Below are 17,127 nucleotides of genomic sequence, written 5' to 3'. Positions count from 1 at the left end.
TGAGACAGCTCAGGTGAAAGCCCTCTGAAAATAACACAAGAGGGAAAGCAAGACCGGGGTCAACTCTTCAACCGAAATGAAGTCTGTGTAGGAAAATAAAAGGTAATCCTACCTGTACAGTGGGAGGATCGGACTCAATATCTAATATTACAGCAAGGTCCTTTATGTTCTGCACTGGTTACCCTAGACATCTTTATGAAAAGCCATCCAGGCTGAAAAGAGAAATAGGCTAAAAGAAATAAGCATACATTTCATAATAGGCTTCTGCTGAAGATCCATGTTTAACTTACAGTGGTCAGAAATTGTGTCGTGTGTTTTAACTAAACTACGAAAGTGGTTCTGGGTTTCGAATCTTAAACTCCAATTGCCACACCCCTCCTTGGCATTTTCCTTCTTGCCACGCCCCTCCACCCAAACTCCATTTCCCAACATGCCGCGGGCTCCTATAAGTTGGCCATCATTGTGACGAAATCCTACAGCCTTCTGGGAAGTGTAGTTTATTCGTTCCTCAGCCGCGGAAAGATCTGGGGCTGTGGACTACCATTCCCGTGAGGTAGTGCGCAATTCCACTGCGTTCGCGGCGCCTTCGAACGTGCCGCGGCAGCCATGTTGGACGTGGCCAGCACAGGGGCCGGCACTAGGGGGTTATCCAAGCAGCTGTCACGATGCTGGGGTCCCTGGTGTTGAGAAGAAAAGTGCCCGCGCCGCGGCTCCTCCTCCGGTTGCTCACGTCCCAATCGCTCCGGAGCCATGGAGGTGCTTCTGGCCAGAGAGTGATCACCGGGGCTTGCGGGGAGCCGCAGTGGCTGAGGGCAGCCGCCGGGGAGCGCCCTGGAACATCACTGGCCTTGCTCCATGGACAAGGGGCAGCCACCTGGGGGTACTGGGGAGGACGCACCGAGACCCAGTGCTTCACGGCTGCCACGTGGGGACGCCGTCCTGGCCCCGAAGAAACACTCCCGGGACAGGACAGCTGGAATGGGGTCCCCAACAAGGCCGGATTGGGCATGTGGGCCCTGGCTACAGCGCTGGTGGTTCATTGTTACAGCAAGAGTCCATCCAACAAGGGTGATTATCGGGACAGTCTGGGTTTGAGGCAGGGAGAGGCGGGAGGAGTGTCCTGAAGTCGCATCTTTGGAAGATGGGAGATGCTTATAGATTTAGACCCTTAGAGCCTCAGTCTTGGAGGGACTCAGACATCATCTGGTTCCAGAGACAGAGTGTTGCACTGGATATAGTTCACCACCTCAGAGTTGTATAATTTCTTATCATAGGTTAGTCTCCTCTCTTTGGGAATCACTTTGTCTGTCTGTACAATGGGGGCATTGGACTAAACATCTAATATTACAGCATGATCCCTTTATCTTCTAATATTCTGCCCGGTCCAGTCCCTTTTCAAGAGGTTTCCAGGAAACCATGAAGTGTTTTAAGAGCAACTGGTAGATGGTTTAGAGGAGTTGTTCCCCTAAGGTGGCCTGAGAAAGGACAAGACTTGATTCCAGTGCCAGCTTGAGCCAGAGAGACTCCTTTCTGGCCTCAATTTCCTTACTTATATAATGAAGGATGATTTCTCAATATTCTCCCAGTACTGTTAATGTGATCTCTTTTGTAGTTCAGTGGCTTGTGTCTGTCCATCAGGCTCCCAGGATTTTGCTGTGCCTGGTTTCACTTGCCAGGAGGTGATCTTACCAAGTGGGGTAGTTGGCAGGAGAAGGAAGTTGGATCCCCAGAGACGTAAGAGAAACTGAGGGTGATGGCTAGAATCCAGATTGGCATCTCAGCTGGGTGCATGGAGCTGAGCAGGGGCTGGGAGAGTGGCCAGAGAGCCAGCCAGACATGTGACCTGTGTGAGCCCAGCCACTCAGGTTCTTAGTTGTTCCTCAAGGAGGAGACTGAAGCACATTGTCCATAGATTTTATGCATCCTAAGCTCTGAGACTTTGGGGCAAAAGTGGGGACTGTCTTGACTCTCTTTCATTTGTTTATTCAGCAGGATGTGCCCAGCTGTAAAGGAAGGGCTTTGGACTGGGAGTGATGACACTGGGAATCTTGTTTTGGCTCTGTGTCTAACTCCCATTATGAATTTGGACTCTTGCTTCCTCAGTTTCCTTATCTACAAAATGAGGGTGTTGAAGTAGACTCTAAGGGATCTTCTAGCTTAGGCATGCCATGATTCTATAACTTTCAACATTTTTTTGGATATCCTCTGTATGCCTAGTTTGGGGCTAGGTGTGTGAGAAGTCCTTACTGAACACAAAATCACTCAAGGGAGCAGTGCAGGCATTTGGCATGCAGGGCTGGTGAGTGGTGCTGACTCTGTGTTCTTGGGGGACCAGAGGGTCAACAGGGTCAAGAAAGCCTTCCTGAAGGATGGAGGCCACTGGAGGATGTGGAATTCGAACTTGAGTTCTGAAGAATGAGGGAGGAGATGAAAAGGAGAGTGACATTGTGAGCACCATGAAAGCAAGGAATGCATCTTATGTTTTTTCTCAAGTTGATACCAGCAACTTTCCTTAATACCTAAACATCATTTGTCCACCAGAGTGTCTGAACTTAGTAGGTACTCAGTAAATATGTCTTCAATTGGATTGTATTCCATTCAAAGGCCTTGGAGAACAAAGATAACAGTTGCAGGTCACCATGGGGTGTGCAAGGACTAGCAGAGTGGCCAGCTTGGGTGGAAGATGGTGTCTTTGGAATGATGGGAGAGCAGATGGGGTGGGGCCTGGGTGTCAGGCAGGGGAGTTGGAATTTCATCTGTGGCAGAGGAGAGCCATGGAAAGTTCATGAGCGGGGAATGTTCTGAGGCAAGTGTGTTTGGATGAACTGGGGAGAGGTGTCCAAGGTCTTGCTTAGGAGGTTCCTGGGGGCTTCAGACTGGACTTTGTGGTATGTGAACTCCAGCAAGGAGATGAGGGTCTATTTACTCTAGTAGGTAATGACCAAAACCATGACCACTTCCAGCCCTTCTGACTTGTTCAGCTACTCTGTTCCTTGACTTAAGAGTTTTGAGCTGTGGCCCTCAGTGCAGTGCAATAGAACCTGAATGCTTTAGGAGCCAGGAAATTATAATTTCTGCTCATTCCTCATTCTCCAACCTTGCAGAAGCTATTTTCTGTGAGGGTGAGTGGATACAGCCATCTCTGAGAAAGGTTTGATCCCCTTCCAGCTGGTGGCTGTCTGAGCATGCTTGGGTATGTGCTTGAAGAACAATTGGGTAAGGTAAGCAGGAAAGACCTGGCTCTGGAGTATAGGCCAGGAGGTGGAGTGGAGGCACCAGTGTGTGAACCACAGAACTGGTGTTCATATGCATGTAAGATGGGTCTCTTATCTCTTTTGTTCAGATAAGGAAACTGAAGCTCAGGAAATTGGGTGAGCTGTCTAGGTTATACAGCAAGTACATGGCAGAGTTGAGATTAGAGCCTAGATCTGCCTGCCTCCAGATCCTGTTCTTTCCACCCTACTCAAATGCATTCTCTCATGGGTGAGTCTCTTGGTTGGACTGAGAGCTTCCTGAGGCAGGGCTGGGTATGCCCAACAGTGTAGCTCAGAATCAGGCTGTGCACGAGGGCTCCACTGGCACTTGGTATTGGACTATTTGAAAAAACTGTGCCTCTGCTGTTGACTTTGTTTTCCAAGTTAGGCAGTTTTTCTCTTTGGCCACAAGGTGGTGGCAACAGCCTGCATGCTCCCCAGGCCAGAGCAGTATCTGCATTGTTTTCTGCTAGGCCTGGTGATTCCTAAGGTATCTGAACCCTCTGCTTTGGGTCTCCCTTCACTGGGCTTGGCACTGGGGAGTTTGCAGATTTTTAACTATAATTTCATCTCCTTGGCATCCTCGTGAGGCTGGCAAGGCAAGGATTATTGTCTCTGCTTTATTGTCAGGGAGGCTGTGGTTGAGAGGGAAAGGGGCTGCCACAGTTATGTGGTAAGTAGATGGCAGAGTGGGTTGGATCTGGACTCCATTGTCAGAGGGGTCCACACCCCTGCTTGCTCCTCCCCATCCTGTCTGAGAACTGGGCTGAAGAACTGGAGATGGGGGAGAATGTGGACAAGGTCAGGGAATGGTTACTAACAACAATGATAATAACATAAAACACACTGTATTATACAGAGCCTTATAGGCTACAAAGAGCACAATGAGTGCATACCATAGGCAAGACGAGGTGCTAGCACTTTACCTGCATCTCCTGTATGATGGGAGGAGTTAAGAGTTTGTGCTCTGTACCACAGAAAGGTATGAAAGTCAGGTTGTTAACACTGGACACCATGTGTGGAGGGAATGATTAGCTTTTGGTCACGGCATCAGTTCACATGTTAAAGCCCATGTTTCTGAAGTGCTTCCACTTGCACTGTCTAACTAGGCCCTCCAAGCAGCCATGAGGACTAGGTCCTGGCCAAGGATCTGACCAGTGTCCCCTCTCTCTTTAGATGCAGCCCTGATGGAAGCTGCTCGTGCCAACAATGTGCAAGAAGTCCACAGGTGAGTCAAACCCCAGGCCTTGCTCTCAGCCCCAGGAGGGGCTGAGCAGGGTGAGTCTCTTCTTTGTGTGATGACTCTGTCTTGGAGGAAATTCTTGCCCTAAGCTGGGAACTGTCCCCTGTGACTTCCCTATAGTCACAGAGTCACCTGGCTCCCTTGGTTCAGGTCAACCTTAGATATTTTAGGTAGGGAGTCAGCCCCCAAACATCCCTGGATCCTTCAGCTATTCTTCATAGGGATGGTTTGGAGTCCCCTCCATACTCTGTGAGTTCTTCTCTGAATCTTTCAGTTCATTCTCATTTCTCTGTGAAAATGGTCACATGTTATTGCTTGCTGCCTGGATGGGTTGCAGGTGGGCATCCATGGAGGGGCCTGGGGACTTGGGAGGGAGCTGGAAGAGACCATTCTGCCAGAAGGTCTTTGGGGCTAAAAAGTCCTGCCCACAGGGCTGGGGTGACCATTCTTGGCTCCTGCTCAGGGGCAGACTGCATTTTTCCAGCCTCACAGGCTCAGCTAGTCCCCTGTGACCACTGGCAGGTTGGATTTGATGCATGTTGGGCGTGGGCAGAACTCAACCCAGGGCTCAGCCTGGTACCAGGACCAGGGCAGGGTCTGTGTCCAGGATGGATGTTCAGATTGGGGTGGCATAGGGCATCAGTTATGGGACTGTTGGCTAGGGGCAGAGGTTTTATTCTTGGTGAAACTACTGGACTCCACTGGGCCTAACATTGGCCTCTTTTGGCCCTTTGTATAGAGCTAGGCAGCCACAGGACACCCCCCTTCCCCTCTGTCACGTCTGCATTTTAGACAGGAAGTCAGGTGTTGGGGTGGCTGTCCCTGAACCCAGTGCCACAGACTTTTTCCCACTCTAGCTGCTTGAACATACAAAGTGTTGAAAGGCAGCCGCAGCCCTACCAAGACTTACTGCTTTGATTCCCTTTCATTTTATCTGCAGCATTATTATTGATTCTCAAGGGTGCTCTTGAGTATTAATGTTCAAGGCTTAGTTTTTAATAAACCACTTTTGGAAGTATGGGCTGGGAGTTGTTTTGTAGCCAAATAAATATGATGGAGCAATAGTTTAATAAACATGCAATGATGCATCTTAAAAACCAAGCACAGATGTCATCTTGTTGTTATAAGAGCCATTCATAACTGCAGGCTGTGTGTGGCATCTTCATTCCCCCAGAAACAGATGAGCCCTGCGTCATTCTGCTGCAGTACAAGGGAGTAAGGGGGTGGAAACTGGCCCTCACTGGCCCTGGAATCTCCTGTTGGTAACTGCCAAGGGCTGCCAGGCTGCTGCTTTCCCCAGCTAACCCAGTGTTGGCAGTGCATTCACAGAGTAGCAGTGCTATGAATCTACCTATCCATCCCCCAGGGAAGGCTGACTTTACCCTATCCCATTGAGCCCCCAAACATTGATTATTTTAGCTCTTTCATATACATGTTTTTCTAAGAGCAATTAAGCACCTGCCCAAAGAATACAGAAAGTGATTGAACTTATGGCGTATGTATGATTCAGACGATTGTTGCGAACATTCATTCTTGCCTGTGTGGATGGTGTACCCTTTCATGAGTACCCCGGGCTCTAGCCTGCTTTTGTCCTGCCTTCTCTTGTCCCACCTCCCTTGGTCAGGATGACTCCATCAGAATTAGGTGAACAAGGCACAGACCCTGCCCTCGGTGCCAATCTCATATGGAACCACAGAGTCAGGGAGCGGGCTGAGCAAAGGCAGGAGGCAGATGCTGGCTGGCTGCTGCGTCTGGAGAACATGTTGATGTCACCGAGGTGGGATTTGTGCAGGGTGTTGGGAAAGAGGGAAGGTGATTGGAGAGAGGCTGGCAAGGCCTGGCATGCCCAGGGTGAGGAGTTTGGAAAGAGTATCCATCCTACAAACAGTGGGGAGATGTGGGACATTTTTGAGCAGGGGAATGACCTAGTTAGGCTGTATTTCAGAGGGGTGAAGGATGGACTGCATTGGGAAAAGGCTGAAGGTGGATCTATTAAGAGGTTGTTTCAGTAAGATAGATTCAAAGTGCTGATGGCCTGAATGAGGACACCCTTCCCTTCCTCTCACACAAAGCAGTTCTTGCTCATGAAAGAATGAGTGGGTCTCTGCTGGACACTGCAGATGGGGGTGGGAGGGACCCAGACTTTGGGCCCAAGGAAACAGACATGTAACCCACCAATTATAGTTCTTCCTGCTAACAGAGCCAGGCCTGGGTGGAGGAGAACCTGACCATTCTTGCTCAAAGAAAACTTGAATTCCTATAGCAGGTACTTATTCAGCCTTTCTGTGCTCTAGACTCTGCACAGGTGCTTCAGGCTATTTATTTCTTCCTCTTTGTATCCTGGCCCTTAGCTCTGCCCAGCAGACCTGCTTATAGCAGGATAGAATCCCATTCTCAATTTTCTTTTTTAATTTACAAATATAGTCACGTGTCACTTAATGACAGAGACATGTTCTGAGAAATGTATAGTTAGGCAATTTTGTCATTTTGTGAACATTATAGAGTGTACTTACACAAACCTAGATGGCATAGCTTTCTAGACATCTAGGCTATATGGTATAGCCTATTGCTCCTAGGCTACAAATCTGTACAGCATGCAACTATATTGAATACTGTAGGCATTTGTAACACAATGGTAAATATTTGTGTATCTAGACATATCTAAACATAGAAAAGGTAATGCATTACACTATAATGTTAAGATGGCTATGATATCACTAGGTGATAGGATTTTTTCAGCTTCATTATAAACTTAAGGGATTACTGTTTTGTTGTTGACCAAAACATCATTATGTGGGGCATGAGTCACTTATACCATGTATATGAGTGGTATGGTCAATTATACCAGTATGTAGAACAAAACTCAGACATGCTGAGTAATATTGTTCTCTACCCTTCGTCCTGCCTTCACTTCTCTGGGGCTCTGTGCTGTGTGTGTCTTTTCCTTGACCTCCTTAATTCCTGTCCCCGGCGTGGGGCCTTGGGAGAGCTCTGGATAGTGAAGGACGGTAGCCCAAGGCTCTTCTGCTCAAGGGGAGGTGCTTCATCCTCCTCTTTATGGACATTGTGGAGCCTACAGTCTCTGGATGTGTCCCTTCCACACAGACCACCCTCTGTATTCTGTGCTGATCACCCTCTGCTTAAATCCCTCCAGCCTTCAAGGCTCAACTCAAGTGCTGCCTCCCTTATGAAGCCTTCCTTGATTCCTCCCACCTGGATGTGATCTCCTTTTCCTTTGTCCCCTATACCTCCCTTGTGGTCTGGGAGGGTAAGAGTGTCATTTGGGCCGGGCCATGTCAGCCTATAACAGGATGGGACTCCTCTTGTGGAAAAGAAGTTGGAGAAGCAGGGCTGAATGTCAAGACTGAGGCGGTAGTCATTCCATAAACAGGAAAATCAGTGAGGTTCACACGCTGACTGAATTAGGAAAAGATGATGAATCCTCACAGAGTGTAAGGCCATAAAACCAATAGCTCTGGACAGCCGCCCTCCCACGTGGGCACTGGTGACCCTCATTACGTGGAGCTGGCTCACCGTGTGTGGTGTGGGCTGCCTGGCTAAAGGTACAGGGCAGGATCTGCCACTCGTCACACTTTGTTCTTTGTATTAAGAAATTTGTGGGCTACACTTCACCTTAACCCACTGGATTGTGTGCCTCCCCAAGGGCAGGGATAAGGTGCAGTTCTCCACTGTCTCTTACCCAGTGTCTCAGCACAACCAGAACTTTTTAGTGACTTTTTCTTTCTTTGCTTTTTACTGACTTCTCAGTATAGCTGAAATGAGCCATCTAGAGTCTGACTTCCATGCTTCCCTTGACTATATAAGGTGGAGGCCATATAAGGTGGTCTCTCCTTCCTACCTCCCTGTGTGGGCACCATTTCCTCTCTTTTCCCTCCGAGGCACTTACCTTGTAAGTTCATCTAGCTCTGACTCTTCTAGGGAAGTGGAAGCTTGGTCTCTATCCTACCTGCCAGCAGTGTGAACAGGTGGCCCTGCTCCTAGGCTCAGCCCAAACTGGAGCCTGGTGTCTGGACTCAGAAACTGCTCACCCGAAACCTGGGGCACAGGTAGACTGAAGGCACATCTGTCCAGGCTCAGGCTGAGACATGGGAGGAGTTATCAGGACTGGGAAAAGTGAGGCCTCCTGTTCTCCCAGTGGAGATCACATTTCCTTCAGAACAAGCTTGGTGAAAGACAACACCCATTTCCCTCCTCCCAGTAGGGAGTTGGGCCTCTGTTGAGGGCTTAACTCAGTCTTTCATTAGCCCAAACAGTCTCTAATGAAGGAAGCCTGGTGGTATCAATCATGGACCTCAGACTGCCTGCCCTTTCTCTCCAGGATTCATTTGGTCATTTGGCAAACATTTACTGAGCACTGCCAGGATACTGAGTCCTCTGCTTGGTACAGGGAATACCTGACCAGGCATGATTTCTGCCCATGATGAGAGTCAGGGGTAGACTGTGGGGATGGTGTGACCAGTGCTATAAGACAGGAGAGTACAGGGGCTTCAGGAGCTTAGAAAATGCCCCTAACCAGCCTGGGGGATCAGAGAAAGCCTCCTGGAGGAAATGGCACCTGATCAGAGTCAGTGTCAGTATTATTTAGCAAATAGAAGGGGAAGGCATTCCAGGCAAAAGAGAACATGAGTGGTAGCAGCAAGGCAAGGAACAGCCTTGGGGCAGGGGTGAGGGGAGAGGGAAATTATGTGATGTTTGGTGTTGCTGGGTCACAATGTGAGGCCAGTAGGGACTGGAGATAGGTAGGGACCTGGTGATGGAGGGCAGTGATTAACTGACTGTCCCTCAGTTGCCCATGTGTCCTGCCTATTCTCAGTGCCTAGCCCTGAGCTGAATTTAGGGGATTGAGGGTGGCAACAGAATGGGGAAAAAGAAGAAGTTCCTGCCCTGGAGGAGCTCGTGTTCCTTCATGTTCTCCTTGATCACCAAGGGGAACATGAGTCAAAAATTGAACCAGCAAAACAAGGGACAAATTGCCAAACTTATAAGTAACATGAAGATGATAATACCTATAACCCATATGGTTGTAGAGTTATTATTACCAATAATAAAATGATAGTTCATTCAGCCAGTATTTATGAGTATTTACTAGGAGCTAGGCATTAGGCTGAGTGCTGGAGATACAGTAGTGAACAAGATTGGCACAGTCCCTGCCCTCTTGGTACTTACAGTCTAACTGGGGGCCAGATGGCTAATTATGCAATTACAATTATATATTTCAAAAGTGAAGTAAAACTTGTCTTTTCAACAAGTGATACTAAGACAACTAGATATGCAAAAGAATGCAATTGAACCCTTACCTGACACCACACATAAAAATGAACTCAAAATGGCTCATGGACCTAAATATAATAGCTAAAACTATAAAACTATTAGGAGAAAACATAGAAGTAAATCTTTGCCACCTTGCGTTAGGCAAAGCCTTCTTAGATATGGCACCAAAAACAAAAGCAACCAAAGAAAAAAATAAATTAGCCTTCATTAAAATTAAAAACTTTTGTGCTTCTAGGACACCATCAAGAAAGCAAAAAAGACTCTCACAGGATGAGAGAATTGTAAGGTTTTTCCATGGCGGCGAAAAGTAAAGACAGAGAAAGAGTGGGGCCAAACCATGTGGCTTCATTTAATGTTCCTGGAGGAGGTTCTGGGGCCCCAAGAGAGGGGGACCCAGATGTCGCCCCTGTTTGAAGGGGGTGTGGCCTTTTATACCTTTTGGGCGGGCTAGGGACTTTGATGGGAAGAGCTGGGGCAACCTTTGGTGGTCACAGAAAAATAGGAGGGGGTGGTGGTATTTGCAGAATCTAGGAACCAAAAAAACGTTCTTATCTGGGTGGACATCTGGGTGTGATTCCTCTCAGCCGGGCCTGGCAGTTTTGTCCTTGGCAGGTCTGGTCTTGTGAGCCTTTTCTGTTTTGATCTAGGGAGAGGAGGGGGCCCGCCACCAGCCTTATAAGAATATTTTGCAAATCATATATTTGATGAGGTACTCATGTCCAGAATATATAAAGAACTCTTACAACTCAACAATAAAAAGCTAACCTAATTGAAAAATGGACTAAGGATCTGAACATAGATTTCTCCTAAGAAGATATACAAATAACCAATAAGTTAGGGAATTGCACACCAAAACCACAATGAGATACTACTTTACACCCATTACGGTGGCTGTAATAAAAAAGACTGATAAGAGCAAGCATTGATAAGGATGTGGAGAAATTGGAACCCTTATACATTGCTGATGGGGATGTAAAATGGTATAGCCATTTTGGAAAACAGTTTGGCAGTTCCTCAAACATAGAGTTACTATATAACCCAGCAAGTCCTCTCTAGGTATATACCCCAAAGAAATGAAAGCATGTACATTAATGTGTTTGTACATGAGTATTCATAGCAACATTATTCATACTAGCCCAAAGTGGAAATGTCGACTTAAAGAAAGAAATTGAGGCTAAATTAATATAAGTAGAGAGTTTATTTGGCCCAAGTTTAAGGACTGCAATCGAGGAGCATAGATTCAAGCTGCCCTTAGTGTGTGCCCTTAGTGTGTAACTATTAGCAGCACTTACATGTGGGTTCTTAAAGAAGGGAAAAAGAAGGCAGTGCCTAATTTGTTCCCCAAGAATTTACATTGAAGTAACATAAGCTATTGATTGGCTATATATTTTCTTTGTGTCACAGATTCCAGAAATGTGAAGATAATGGGTAAGGTAGATAGTCAGGAAATTACAGGGAAGAAAAGAAAGAAGGAAATGCCTTTAAACAATTGCCGCAGGGCACAACTGGTGGGGTGACTGAAGTCCCATACTCATGTCTTTCTGGGACTGATAAATTTTGCATATCTCACATAACTCAGACCTCTCGGAGCCAATTATTCTTTTCTTAGAAACAACCTCAAAGTCTATTAACTGATGAATGGATAAATAAAAATATGATATAAGCATGTATCAGTGCAAAGGAAGGAAGCACTGACATATGGTCCAACATGGATGAACCCTGAAAATGTTACGCTAAGTTTAACAAAAGACCACTGTCTTAGTTCCTTTGGCTGCTGTAACAATAGATTGGGTGGCTTGTAAACAACAGAAATGTATTTCTCCCTGTTCTAGAGGCTGGGAAGTCCTTGATCAAAGCCCTGGCAGATTTGATATCTAGTGAGGGCCCACTTTCTGATTCACTGCCATCTTCTCACTATGTCCTCATGTGGTAGAAGGTATGAGGGAGCTCTCTGTGATCTCTCTTATAAAGGCACTGGTGCCATTTATGCAAGCTCCACCTTGTGACCTAATAACCTCCCAAAGGCCCCACCTCCAAAGACCATCACATTAGGGATTGGGTTTCAAATTCTGGCTATAGCAGCCACATATTATATGATCCTATTTATGTGAAATATCCAGAATAGACAAATCCATAGAAACAAGAAGTATTATAGATTAGTGATTGCCAAGGAAGGAGGAGCAGAACAGGGGGGTGGGGATTGACTGCTAATGGGTTCAGGGTTTCTTTTCTGGGTGATGAAAATATTCCTGGAGTTAGATTGTAATCATGGTTGCACAATTCATAATATATTAATACTAAAAACAATTGAATTGTATACTTTTAAATGGATGGAATTTATGGGATGTGAATTATATCTTAATAAAACTTTTTTTAAAAGTGAAGTACAAGACACTCAGGAATCTACCTTTGCGTGTGAGAGGGTTGGGGGTGGGGGTATGTGTTAGTAAAGGAAAGCCTCTGAGTAAGTGAGATTGAAGCAAACTCTGAAGGTTGAAGAGAAAGGTGGAAGAAAGTTTAGTTAGAGGGAACAGCAGGTGGAAGGCCCTGAGTCAATTAAAGATGTGGAGAAATCGAGGACTTGAAAGAAGGCCAGTATGACTGGCCCCTAGAGAGCAAGGGGGAGTGGTGTGCAGTGAAGTTGGAGACTTAAGCAAGGACCATACTGCACTGGGTCGGTCTGTAGGCCCATATTAACAGTTTTAATTTTTGTTCTAAGAGGAATGGGCAACCATTGAGGAGTTTTAAGCCAGTATGGGTATGTGAGAGAGGGAAAGACTAACAGACTTGGTGACATGATATAGATCTGTAATTTTAAAAATCATTCAGGTTGCTTGGTATAGAACACATTGGTAAAGAGCTATGGTGGATGCAGAAGACTGGTTGAAAAGCAGCAGGCATAGTCCAGATGAGAAAAGATGTGACATGGACTAAGATGTCCGTAGCAGAGATGGAAGAAGTAAGACAGATAGGACTTGGTTATGGATAGGACATCATCAATGCCTGGTACAGTGCCTGCTACACAGTAAGTGTTCAATAAATGAATGTTGGATGAATGAATAGGATTGGATATGGTTAATTAGAGAGAAGAAGGTGTTAATGAATTTCAGTTTTCTGGCTTGATCATCTGTGTAGATGCAATTGCCATTCACTGAGATGAGGATCCCAGAGGAAGACTGAGTGGGGGGAAAATTATGAATTCAGCTTTAAACATGCTGAATTTAACATGCTAGTAAGATACTCAAGTGGAGATGTCATCTAGGCAGTTGAATATGTGGGTCTTTCCAACTTCCCACTGTACATACCATGCTGCCTCTCAGAATATCTCTGTTCTCAGTTAGGAGATTCTTTTCATGTCCTGTTTTGATTCTGGTTTGATGGTTTTAGAAAATGAAGGACTTCATACCAGCCCAAACTGATTTACTAGATGGCTTTGGGAAAAAATCTGATTTGGTTTACAGTTCAGGAAAGAAGAAAGGGTTGGGTTTTTTGAGAGCTAAACACATTTATTCTACCTTTGCATTGATGGCTTGGTTTGGTTCTTATCCCTGGATGCCCCAGCTTGGGGCTTGAGGCATTTGCTGTTCCTGTGCCAGGATTGAGGTGTCCAGAATGTGCTTAGCTACAGCACAGGTAAATGTTCTGCACATTGATCCAGGGATTTTATCTAATTAAAAAAAACCCTGGCTGGTAAATACATTTGGCTGTCTCAGGGCCTCGGAGAAGCTGTCTGTTTATCGATTGTTATATCATTTTGGCTGGTTGGGAAGATATTAATGATGGCATCAGAGCAACCAAAACATCAGCTCTCTTAATCAGTAAGTATGTAAATGTCCTTGTGGCTTGCAGTAAGTAGATTGAAACAAAAGTTTTATCCCAGACCCAAAGGTCAAGGCCTCAAGGGCATCACTCCTGTAATTTGAAGCTTATAGTGAGAGCTATTTAAGATCCCCACACAGTTTTTTGAATGCTAGGGTGTAACCCACACAGATCAGATTTTTTTGAATGCTTCGATGTTAGAAGGCAATGTAATGTTACAGAAGAAAATACAAGAGTTTTAGAATTGGAAGACCTGGTTTCCACTTTTGACAAAGTTACTAACTGGCTGTGTGTCCATTAATAGGTCATGGAACCTACCTTCCTTAATCTTAGTTTCCAAATCTTATTAATGAAGTTCCCATTGTAAACTTTTAAATCTCAGCATTAAGCTCTGCAGAGAATGCTGAGTCCTTCTGGAAGGGTCCAGAGCACACACTGAAACCCCAGTCTTGTACAAGTGCAGTTCTACAGAGTAGCCTAGGGCGTGGCTTCTTTTCTGTGGTACCTGACCTGCTGAGCCTCTGAGTACTTGCTTCCTGGTGATGAAAAGTAACTGGGGAAGATTGGATTAGCAGCTTTTCTTGAACTTCATGGGTAGGTGAGTTGTGGAAGCAGCTGAAGGCTAGCAGAGTCAGACATCTGACCATGAGCAGAGAACAGCCAGGGTCTACGCAGTGGACTTGGAGGGAGCAGGGATACTGGGACTGAGCCTCTGCTGTTGGCCATTCTGTTTCTTGGCTGTGTGGCCTTGGGCTAGTCTCTTAACTTCCTTGGTGTTCTCTACTGTGAAATATCTGCTAATACCTGTCTGACCACCCTTCTAGGATCTTGTGAGAGTTCTAAGCAGATGGACCGTTGTTGTCTGGAAAATTACTCATCTTTTGGGTTATCACTCTCACATTTTCCAGGAAGCCTTCCCTGATCCTCCAATATCTGTGGATTCCCGTAGTACCCTGTACTTCCTCTGTGAGAGCACTTATTACCCTCTGTGGGTTATCTGTTTTCTTTCTCTCTCTCACGATATTGTGAGTTTTGGAAGGCAACAGACCATTGCTGTGTTCATCACTGTGCACGTAAAGAGTTAGCAAATACTTACTCAATATTATTGAAAGTGTTTTATAAATGATCAAGAGTTCAACAAACTTTGATAGTTATTACAGTCATAATAACCTATAAACAGAGGACTGACTACCTCTGAAAAAAACAAAAGTAAAGTAAAAATGAAACAGTGCAATCATTTATTCATTTAACAAATAGCACCTACTATGTGTGGCACGGTGCTGGGTGGCCCAGCGGTCAGCCAAATATATGTACAGGCCTTGACTCATGGAGCTTAAAGCCTAATTAGACATTAATCCTACAGATGTGAACTCGCAGCTGTGACAAATACTGCAAAGAAGTGATACAGAGAATCATGAAAGCCCATAACAGCGAGATTTCCGCTGGTCAGGGAAAGCTCCCCAGAGGAAGCTTGAGCTCAGAAGTGAAGGATAAGGCAGAGTTACCTAGGTGAAGAAGGGTGGGAAGAGCATTTCTGGCAGAAGGAACTTTGATTTACTAAAATCGTATGGGAGGAAGAAGCATAGCTAGTGTGAAGGACTGAAAAAGGCTGATAGGACTGCAGCTAGTGGAAGGTGCCAGAAGCCTAGAATAGCAGACCTTGTAGGGCATCAGAGACCATATGAAGGAATTGTGTCTTTATTCGAATAGCAGTGCCTGCCGAACTGGGGTTAGGAGGAGATCACTGTGATCAGCAACCTGATCACTGAGGTTCTGATGGCTGAGGAACATCAGGAACTAATCTGAGAACTACCTGAGTGTCTGTGCCAGGCAGCTTCTTGGGTATGGTTCTGTCCCTTGAGGCAGTGTAGGCCACAAAGTGCAATATCCAACAGCAGTAGCAGGGCTCAACAGCAGTAGCAGCTATCCGGCCTTGCCTCCTTACCACCATTTCTGTGGCCCAAGTGCTGCTGCTTCTCTAAAATCCCAGTTCAATCACAGCTAGAATGCAAATCCTATTGGCATGGCTGGAGCCAATTGGATTTTCCCCAAGGAATTTTCCAGGAAACTGAGGCACAGAGAGAAATCCAAGACTATTGAAAACAGCTAAGCCAATGTGTCACTGGGCTGACTGACAATGTGCACGTAAGCTGTTTGCCTCACAGTTCCTGTTCTGTCCCTGTCCTGATTTGAAAAACTTTCTCAGAAAATCTCAATTCTGAATTTTGAGGCCCTTCTACATCCTGCCTGCCTCCTTCGCTCACCTCCCTTCTGAGCAGGGGTTCTAGGCCCAAAGTCATATGCAATAAATGGTCCTCTCTTTGTGATTCTGTCAGTGGATGCAGATCCAAGTGGATTTCCTGTCACTGGCAGTAATTGGTGTTAAGTACTTTGGAGTCTGACAAAACAAAGTTTGCATCTCAGCTGTGCCATTTGTTAGCTCCATGACATTGGAAAAATAGCCTAACCTCTCTAACCTTAGAATCTTCATCTGCAAAGTGGGGATGATAATCGATCTACCTCACACCATTGCTGTGAGGATTAAATGAGAAAATGCATGTAAAGCCACTTAGTACTATGTCTGGCACATAGGAAGTGCTCAGGACATAGAGTGATGTTAATTACACAAGATTTTCTCCCCTAATTAGCAAAATAAATGAAGGTAATGGGCAGAATTTTCTAGATACTCAATTTTTACTTCCTACATTTTTCTTAAGCTCTTAATGTGAGCATTTCATCTAGAGACTTACAGACTAATGAACATAAGGTAAATTAATATTAAGGTGGGCTAAAAACTCACAACCTATCATGCTTAGTTTACCACTTTTTTTAGAACCCACATTTATTTGACATTTATAGAATAAACCCAGAATTTATTTGACATTTATAGAATGTTACTTTATTAACATAATTTCTTGTATGTATAATTATTTTGGATACATTATTTCTATATACAATCATGCATCACTTAATGGAGATATATTCTGACAAATTCATGTTATTGTGTGAACCTCGTAGAGTGTACTTACACAAACCTAGATGGTACAGCTACTCCACACCCAGGCTATATGGTATAGCCTATTGCTTCTAGGGTCAAACCTGTACAGCATGTTACCGTCCTGCATACTGTAGACAGTTGTAACACAATGGCAAGTATTGTGTAACACAATGGCAAGTATTACTGTACCTTTTCTATGTATCTAAACATAGAAAAGGTACAGTAAAAATATGGTATAAAAGATGAAAAATGGACACCGGTATAGGGCAGCTTTGTTATAATCTTATAGACCACCATCATATGTATAGTCTGCTGTTGACTAAAACGTCATTATGTGATGCCTGACTGTATAACATATATGAGATACTATAATTTAATAAAATTATGAAATACTCATTTAATAACAAGAATGATACTGTTACTATTAATAATAGCTGATGCTTATTGAATGCCTTTTTTGTATTAGGCATTACATGAGGCATTAATCACTAAATTCTCACAAGAAACTCTGCAAGTAATAT

At 45.1% G+C, this 17,127-nt stretch overlaps 1 protein-coding gene across 3 annotated transcripts in view; it reads left to right on the top strand.

The window, feature by feature from the left end:
- The first annotated feature begins 578 nt into the window (after positions 1 to 578).
- CLPB (ClpB family mitochondrial disaggregase) overlaps positions 579 to 17,127 on the top strand; it is a 141,803-nt gene continuing 125,254 nt past the window's right edge. For 2 of the 3 annotated variants that reach the window (XM_012745070.2, XM_012745068.2), the window contains exons 1-2: positions 579 to 1,068; positions 4,431 to 4,482. In XM_012745070.2, coding sequence (XP_012600524.1) covers positions 666 to 1,068; positions 4,431 to 4,482 — 455 coding nt within the window. In that variant the 5' untranslated portion in view covers positions 579 to 665. The remainder of the gene's footprint in view (positions 1,069 to 4,430; positions 4,483 to 17,127) is intronic. The other variant, XM_012745072.3, reaches the window with a different exon arrangement.

This window comes from Microcebus murinus, chromosome 4 (genome assembly GCF_040939455.1).
Source record: "Microcebus murinus isolate Inina chromosome 4, M.murinus_Inina_mat1.0, whole genome shotgun sequence".
Lineage (NCBI taxonomy): Eukaryota > Metazoa > Chordata > Mammalia > Primates > Cheirogaleidae > Microcebus > Microcebus murinus.
Note: the sequence above shows the minus strand (reverse complement) of the source record. Positions and strands in the feature narration are given on the sequence as shown.